Here is a 9,249-nt window from a genome sequence, read left to right as displayed (position 1 = left end):
GAGCGTTATATTTAAATTCAAGGATGACGGAATCAAGTTCTACCACCATGGAAGAACAAAAAAAGGGCAACAAAACGAAGAACAACCAAAATATAATTCACATCGAGGAAACGAAATGAGCTCAACAGTTCGCACATAAATTTGGCAAATGAACGACTACATTTCAGCCGACCTCACTTAGTGGAACAAGTCTTTGTTGTTGTAACTACGACATTTCTATTGGGAAGTCAATATAACGGCAGATATCCGGTAACATTGATGCCCTCAAATTCAACCTGAATGAATCCAAACACTTTCTTTTCTGGGCGTAATATATGTTAAAAATAAAAGTAAATACAGCCTAAGCTTCATGAACCCACAAGAGCATATAACTTAAATATTAAGACACACAAGAAAGTACCTCCTGACCTCGTTGAATGCAGAAAATGTAAAGAAAGTTCTCACAAAATATCCTCCTGACTTGGCTGCGCAACCGAAGCAGGAACGCTCGCTCTTTAAGTCAAATTCCTGTCACACACCTTTCTTTCCAAATATATCAAACACATTTCGCCTTTCGTGTCCCTTACTCTAACAAAAGGAAGCACTAAATACCTTCCCCGCACCCCAAAGAATGTTGCGAGCTTTTTTCCCTTATTAAATGAATGTGGGGGGTCGGACCTCTTGCTTTTAGACACATTGGAAATAAAGGAAAGCAACTGAATGGAACAGGATGACGAGAGCAGGTTGAAAATCTAAACCAAGTTTCCCCGCACCAAAATCGAGTATAGCTGCAGAATTCGAAATTCTACCTGGCTCTCTCAAGATTGCACTGCCAGCCTCTGAAGATGCTCAAAGAAAACTTGAAGGCTTACATCATCTGTGAAGATAACATCTGAACCAGCAGCCATTTCATGCGCATTGTTGTATGTTGCTGACGGGTTCAACTTTGCTAACAAGAACCTTGCCTGCAGAGCATATCAGTAGAAAATAAGTAGGCGTTCAGAATACAGTGCAAATAAGTTCATCTGCCCTCATGAAATGCAGTAGAGTTGACAATTGTCACTAGCGAAGATTAACTCATGAAAAATTAAAATTTTACTCATGGCCCTCTCGTACCAACAATAACAAAGTAAATACCAAACTAGCACTCTACACACAAACGGTTTACCATAATTTTTAAATTGTAAGTTCTAACAAATTAAAATCGAGCCCAGATGAAAACTATCAACAGTGCAACTGGGGAAGCAAGAAAATAAAACTAAGATTTTAAGAAAGTTAAAAACCTGGGAGCCATGCTGATCGCACACCACCAATCTAGGGACAGGGAAACGGTCCCGAACAATCAATTGTGTATCATCGTGGGGAGCTTGCAGTAGTTGTGCAAATGCCTGGAAACAAAATATGTACACAGTAAGTTGAGACAATAACAACATTTGCACAGCACCAGTCCAGGAATCATAAACTTAGCATTCATACCTGGTGTTCTGGCTGATTCTGGTATCCCATGTTACGCCACTGTGCTATTGTCATTCCATGGAAAATGACTATACTAAAATATGAATCCAACAAGAGAATACGGTCGGCTGCAATGGATGCCACATCCAACAATGCTGGCTGAGGCAGCGAATTAAATGAATACGATATTAATGATGGTTGTATCATGACAGCAGCATTGCTGATATTTTCCCGATTTAACAACATGCGAAAATATGCTGTTTCATCTGGGCTGTTGTTGAAAACCTGCAAACAAACCATTTCAGATCCCAAAGTAGGAAAAAAGATAAAATGTTAGCAATAGTTTGCAATATTAATATCAAAACAAAAGAGATGAAAAGGAGAGGAGCAATCATGGTTACCTGCACAAATTGCGAGCGTCGGAGGTTAAACATAAATTGAGGGAATAATGAGAAAGAGGGATTTAAAGTAAAGGATGATGGATCATCTTTTCGATAATCACCAAATTTCGAACAGAGGCGAATAAGTCCTCGATCCAACCATCGTGTAGCATCAAAAGATTCCTATATGAAACAACGTCAAACCTTTTTTGAGAATTCTATACTTGAAAATTACAAGAAAAATAATTCAAGAAAAAAAATCATCAGTGAAGAACCAACAAAATACAAGTAATCTACAATATAAGGGAGAAAGCTTAAGATATTCATAAGAAAGCAAAACCTATAAATTTTGTTAAGAATTTGCTATCAATCAAATTAAAGAAACAATGACTAAAAGTTTGATATATCAACAGTCCTGAGATAAAAATTGGCGTACTAAGAATGCAAGACCTATAAATTGTGTTAAGAATTTGATATCAATCAAATTTAGGCCTTAACCTTAGGATACCTTCTAACCTGAAGTTGTGAGATATGAACATAACAAATTGGAAAAAGTAGATAACGGAAGATGAGAATGGCTGTGAACTACCTCTGACTCCATTTTCAAGGAAGTTTTTCTTGCCATTACTACAGCAGCAGTCTCTTGGTCAAATCCTTGAACCAATTCCTGTAAAGTCAAAGATCCCTCTGCGTCAGTGATATCCTTTCAATCAAGCTCGGTAATTAATAATCAGTTGGCAGCATAGGAAAATATAACTAAGAAGAAAACATATCATTCCACACAAGGTTCAGGCTCCTATTACATGGCCAACTATTTGATAGCAGCTTTAACAAGCAAAGAGAAAAATGACAATTCAACAACTTTAGGAAACCAATCAATGTGCTAGAACATGATACATTTCTTTTTGGTGATATACAACAAACATTGGCAACTAAGAACAAAATAAAAAGTACTGTTTATTCAAAATGCATACTCACACTTGTACATACATCACACTCCAACCAATTTCACAATTTTCGCACAATGATGAAACCATATTATACCTTTTTACAAACATTTGTATTCTTTCTCCATTATCCAACTCTTACTTGGACTTAATAAAAGGATTAACAGAAAAATATTAAAAAGGAAAAGAGAAAGCAGAATAGTTTTTCCTTGCTCGGTTACTAAATAAAAGGAAGTACATGTGTGTGAATGTGTCACAACACAATCATGCAACGAGAACAAGGGTGTTTATGATATCCAAGGAAAAAGGTGAATTTAAAAGAACCAAGCTTCACCAGCTATAGCAAAGGCTAAACTATTTTACAACCTAAACAAATATTTTGACAAAAAAATGAAAGAAACTGAAATAACCTCTGAGCTAACTGAACTATCTATCCATTGTCTAGTAATTGTTGTTACTCGAAGCATCATTTGACCTTCAGGGTTTTGAAAACTGCAATTTCAAAGAAAGCACCCAAAATTGAGTCTTCACATAGAACTAACAAGAAAAATTTAACCAAAGGGTGCCATAAGATGTTTCATCGTTGAAGGTCGTGATACAATCTTCAAGCATACCTTGTAAGAAACTGCAGATACAATTGTGGATTTACAGTTCCCGGTGTATTTGACTGATCACTAGATGACAAATCAAAGAAAACTGTCAAGCAAGTACTCTTGTCAAGGCCACACATTTTCCAAGCTGTTGTGTTCCCCTCCCCTATAGCAGTATCAGCAACAGCAGGTCCTTTCTGCCAGGCTTGGAAAATTTAACATCAAACTCCCCAAACACATGTAAGCCAAATACATTTCAATGGCTCTAAACATTATGCCACAAAAGCAAATAAATACAAGCTCTAAATCAACAAATTGTCCAACCTTCTCCAAAGATGTGCAAGGTCCAATAATCCCTTGAATTTTTATGTCCTTAGAACAGTTGATCTCAAGCGTACCACTGAAACAAATAATGTCATGTAATTAGAGTTTGAACACAAATTTATTAATGATAAAAGTCAAAGCATAGAGAAGAGTAAAAAAGGGAAAAGAATTTTTAACATGTCAATGCACATGAAAAAGGCATTGGGAGTACAAATACCTAACCTAAGGGATATGACCGTATAAGCAATAGGAATCCCATACAATGATAAATAGGCCACTGGTACATATACCAAGCAGCCACTCACCTTCAGATATTATAATGCTAACAATCATACACTACCTTATGGGTCCCCTTCTCACTATATTCTTTTATTCTTCCACCAACACAAAATGAAAAAGGAAAAGACAAGAAAAACAATCGTGTGTATTGAAAAAGAAACTGAAAAGACCCAGCTAGTATCATTGCTAGCATTTGAACACATCTTCTACAAGCTTAAAGGTCAAAAATCAAGGAATATGATTCTCAAGCCATAGCTGCATTCCTATACCTATGCTCAAGGTGTATCACAAAAATAACAAGTTACAAGAATCACATTTGGAGCATCACTAGAACATGTCAAATTCAGCTACATGGTCAGCAATACAACTTTAAAGTTGAGTGCCAAACTAATTATAATGAACTCAAAATGTGAAGTGTGAACAAAAAGACCATCGATATGTTTAATGATTATTACACTTACTTGAAACAAAGGCCAAGCGACTGTTCCCCTTCTTCAAAAACACGCTTGAAAGAGTCTTTGAATACAGAATGACCAAAACTTTCTGCCAGAACAACAAGCCCACCAGTTCTTTCAATTGCAACTTTCATTTCTGCAACCCCAACCTATACAAAAGAATTGCCTCAAGTCAATGCATAATTAAAATACAATCCAGGTGCATAAATTTCTTAAAAACAAATGAAGAATACATAGTTTTACAAACTAATTCTATCTTAAGATTCGTTGCAGAACCATAGGCACATATCCACAGTTCTTATTCCAGCAAACAAAATTTCCTTGAAAAGAAAAATTAACAGATTCACCAAAAAAATGTCCTTGCATTCTCACCGTATGTTTGAAAAACCTAGAGTTTGTCCTACTTAGAACATGAATTATTTTTAACATGCATTGAATAAATTAAACGAAAAAAAAATTCTAATCAGAATTAGAACAACATTTTTCCAGAAAACCCTATAGCAGAAGTGTTAAAACAGACGATAATGACTGTTAAATATATATATATATATATATATATATTTATGTGAGTGTATACTGCAATGAACTAAGACAAATTTCATGAATTACACACTGAGAACTCACATTACATGACCAAACCTATAAAAGAAAAGGAACTAGGAGTATGGTGATCATTCCAATAATTATAATATTTCTATTTCACCATTCAACAAACATAATTCAAAATTTACTTCCCACACTTTGAAGTTTTAAGTTACCATTATATACTGTTTTTTTTCTCGATCATCTGCCGAGGTCAAATAAAAAGTGAAACATAAATTGAGGCATGAAAAGTGGTGTTTCTATCTTAACCCTGAACTATCATAAGAAAAGAAAAATCAATAGACATTATATTCTGAGATATAAACGTGAGTGCATCTGATCCTTTGCAGCTTTAATAGCTCACGGACAAATTTAAAAAGGATCCCAAACTAAAGGTATACATCTGTGACTCTTTTGTTCTTGTTTAGGTTTCCATTGATGGACAACCTATACATAGTACCAATGGTGCTCTACTTTAGTTAGCAATTTCATACAGCTATAAGGAAGAAGCCATGGCCTGGCATTCAACCATTTTACATTTCAAACTTACTATTTCCAATTTTCAATTAAACCTTTCCTCTGTAGTAAAAGCATTACAACCCACTAAATTAGCAAATGTGAGTCTAACAAGCAGTATTCTGACCAGGAATTTTTCTGTTCGGCTATAAATTTTAAGAACTTAATCTAGTCACCAATATCCAAGGAAGGCCATTAAGGACTGCATTGGAGTCGATCACATGATTGTGAAGTTGCATTGTCGAATTGTCCAAAGCTGAATACAATGCTCATTTGATTCTATCAACGAATCACAAATGGTTCACCTAATGCCTCAGAGAAGCGATATACAGATTGAGAAACGCAAGCAATCCATGAACAACAGTAATGGAAATTTGATTGATGGTCAACAATGCTATGTTAACAGTCTGGATGCTAATGCAGCTCAACCATGCACAAACAAGAACATAAGCCCTAATAACTGAATTGCTGATAAAGTTTATGCTTGGGAAAAAAAAAGGCCAGAACCACAGGAATAATTGCTGAAACAAAGAAAGACCTGATCGAGTGCAGATGCAAACAGGTCCAAGACATGCCCCTGGCTAACCAGCTGCTTTGCAAGATGTTCATAAAATTTGATTGCTTTCTTAAAGTATGGTGCTGCATCCTTATCCAGATCCTTATGGGAACGTACTGGGTCTGATAAATCTTTCGATACAATCTGCATAACTTTTATAAATCAGTATCTTTATTGTCTAAAACTTGAATAAATCACATCACTGAAGTATATAAAACTAAGTGATAATAAGCACCAATGGAACCATCCCCTTCAGTATGCCTACATACACTGTAATGCACAACGATTGTAAATTTCCGAAGTAATTTAAGACCAGAAAGACTCAATATTTGTAAGTTAAATCATCAGAGAAAAGCAAGCAAGCTAAACTGAAGCTGAAGGCAGCCAAAAACACCTGTCAACATTTGTTATCATATACGTTTAGATTCATATCTGCATGTATTCCTGAACATCAAATTGAAAACAAAATAGAATTCTAAAGCTTTACCGCGCCAGGCCCTTCAGTGCATGGACCGCCAACCAAAGCTACAATGCGAGCCCCAGTTCCAGGCACACAAGCTCCAAGTAACCCGGCAGCAACACTCAAAGCCACTCCTGTGCACCTGGAAGCACGGCTTCCTTGCGGCACAGGCCACTGGTCCGTTTGCAATTCATCCAACAACTGAAAATTCACAACAATTCAAACCCAATTAGCAGAACCGAAGAATCAACAACACCATTTATTAGAATCCAACACACAAATACAGAAACCAATCAATCACACTTAAAATCCCACCGTGTTCAGTGTGTATTCGCAATCCGAAGCGGGCAACAAGAACCGGGTCACACCAGCACTGGGAAGCCCATTTTGTACCCCCTTCAGCTGGTACCCTCCGCCACCAATTGGACCAGGTCTCCGACCCAAATTGCCGAGACCCAATTGCTCCAAAACCTGTTCCTTTGAAATCTCCTTACTCCCCCGAAAGACATACACTTTCGACAAATCAGAGAACCCCAATTCATGGACCTGAACTTGGGTCCCATAAGAAACGAACCCAACAAGCGCATTATCGGGCAGCAACCCAATTGCCCTTTTGAGCGCCGATTTGACATATCCCATCTCCTCCTCGATCATACACGTGTCGAGCACGAAGAGAAAGACCGGGGACGGCAGAGATTGAGGGGCAGCGGAATCCGTCGGCAAAGCGTATTGGAGGGTGGTGTACTGAGGGTATAGCTCACCGGGGAGGTTGGTCTCGGAGATCGCGGCGTAGTGAGGCGGGAAGTGGTTGCGCTGGTAGCAGAAGGGGCAGATCCAGATCTTGGCGGTGAAGTCGACGCGCGCAAAGGGGTTGAGAGCGGCAGAGCAGGTCTTGCAGCGGAGCGGCGCGTAGGGGAGCGTGGGGATGTCAGGGTGGGAGCGGATCGGGGAGATGCAGGCGGCCAGTGGGATCACGCACTTGCTGGCCTCCACCTTGGTGCGCGGCCAGACGTTCCACGTCATCCGAACTCCGTCGATCCCTTCCGGGTCTGTGTTCGCCATCTCCGACATCTTTCAAATTCTCAGCTCCCTGAATGCGAATTGGGGTTTTGGGGTTTGATCGGATTGAAATTGGAAGCCTTTTTTCTGGGTTCTTTTTCTTTCAAAATTTTATCCTTTTTCTGGGGAGAGAGGAGGAGAGTGAAGAGAGGAGGCGACGACCCCTCGAGAAAGGAGAGAGAAAAGGGGTCACCGCAATTCGCAGAGGTCAGAGAGAGAGAGGGGCTCTCTGAGATGTCGAGAAACTGGATGTGTTATGGGGTTTAAAGAGATGCGTTTTAGGGGGCTGTTCGATCGAGAGAGAGAGAGAGAGGATGATCTGAATCAAGGAATGATACGAAATTGTATGTGTGTATGGGCGTGGCTGCCGTTATTCATTTTCTATTCCGAACAGATGTCAAATTTAAATGTTTTTGTGTATACTTATAAAATTAAGTGGGTTAAAATTTAGATGAAAGAGTATTGGTTTTTTAATTTTACATCAGCAATGGTTTTTTAACTAAAAATTTATAATTATTGATCATTTGATTCATCAAAATGTGCAGTTATGGTTATTTTCATCAACTGTTTTAGAACTTATGTCAAAACGAGACATGCTAAAAGAATCATTGTCACAATTGGGTTAAAGTTGGTATAACATTTCTCCAATTAGGCAAAAGTTGACAATTTCTATAATTTTGTCATTTACTTTTCCACGTTTGCCCCTTGATTCTAATCTCATGTGCATGACACGTGACTCATTTTGACATAAGTTTTTACAGAGTTGACGAAAATGACCATAACTGCACGTTTTGATGAGTTAAGAGACCAATAATCATGAATTTTTAGTTGAGTGAGCATTATTATAATTTTCTCTAAAATTGAGGGTCCATTATTATAATTTTCTCTTAAATTTAATGATAAAATAATTAGTAATTGAAAAAATAAAGAAATATGTGGATTTTTTTTTTGGTTGAAAAAAAAATGGAATAAGAACCCAAACAAACCTACTCAATAATAAATTTAGACCAAACAACACAAATTGATCTTTACAAATAAAACTAACTGAATAAGAAGGAGTGTCAAAAGAAAAATTACCTAAATCTAAATTAAGACCATAGTTACTGTTTGCCACAAAAAAAAAAAAAAATTCTCTGCAACCATGCTGAAGTTCGCATTGACAAGATCTTGAAAGAAATTCTAGGCATGTCAAAACAAGGGAACCTAAATGATGATTATTGCACGATGCTTGCAACACCAAATGAAGTGACTACAAAGTCTCATTCCACAAGTAATTTATTAATCCATAATCTTCATTCTAATTGTAAGCCCAAGTAAAAGCCTCATAGCTCAACACTAAGAATCCCACATGGAGCCAAATTGGCGCAAAACTCATAAATCCATTTATCATCAGAATTTCTAAAAACGCCACCTACTCCAATAGAATTGTTACTTCCCTTCTTACAACCACCAACATTAAGCTTAAACTAATCCGGATGAGGAGTTTCCCAATGGACAAAAGATTCAAACCTATGTAGTTTATCAACCTTGTAAGCATTAGCCTTCAACCTTCTTCAAATGAAGATAAGTACATATAGCACTTGTAAGCTCATTAGTTATTCCAAAATCCTGCTAAAAAATAATTTATCAATTACAACGCGACATATGTCAACATCAAAATAAAACTC

The 9,249-nt window shown here is 37.3% G+C and overlaps 1 protein-coding gene across 1 annotated transcript; it reads right to left on the bottom strand.

Annotated features, from left to right (window-relative positions):
* Nucleotides 1-77: 77 nt before the first annotated feature.
* On the bottom strand, nt 78-7,976 carry LOC126618748 (protein transport protein SEC23). Its single transcript, XM_050286895.1, has 12 exons — nt 6,839-7,976; nt 6,551-6,724; nt 6,046-6,207; nt 4,416-4,558; nt 3,676-3,751; nt 3,376-3,548; nt 3,172-3,253; nt 2,404-2,481; nt 1,836-1,997; nt 1,456-1,719; nt 1,263-1,367; nt 78-944 (listed from the first exon to the last, which is right to left on the bottom strand). The coding sequence occupies exons 1-12, from the start codon at nt 7,592-7,594 to the stop codon at nt 798-800; spliced, it is 2,322 nt and encodes a 773-aa protein (XP_050142852.1). The 5' UTR covers nt 7,595-7,976; the 3' UTR covers nt 78-797.
* Nucleotides 7,977-9,249: the final 1,273 nt, after the last annotated feature.

The sequence above is a fragment of the Malus sylvestris genome, chromosome 4, assembly GCF_916048215.2.
Source record: "Malus sylvestris chromosome 4, drMalSylv7.2, whole genome shotgun sequence".
NCBI lineage: Eukaryota > Viridiplantae > Streptophyta > Magnoliopsida > Rosales > Rosaceae > Malus > Malus sylvestris.
This window is presented reverse-complemented; position numbering and strand designations above follow the sequence as displayed.

Bases quoted from the DNA above. Each gene is read 5' to 3' on its own strand.
- LOC126618748 (XM_050286895.1), bottom strand. From the start codon at position 7,594: ATGTCGGAGATGGCGAACACAGACCCGGAAGGGATCGACGGAGTTCGG. The intron at 6,208-6,550 runs GTAAAGCTTTAG...AAAGTTATGCAG, and splicing joins GCACTGAAGGGCCTGGCGCG to ATTGTATCGAAAGATTTATC. The intron at 3,254-3,375 runs GTATGCTTGAAG...TTGAAATTGCAG, and splicing joins TATCTGCAGTTTCTTACAAG to TTTTCAAAACCCTGAAGGTC.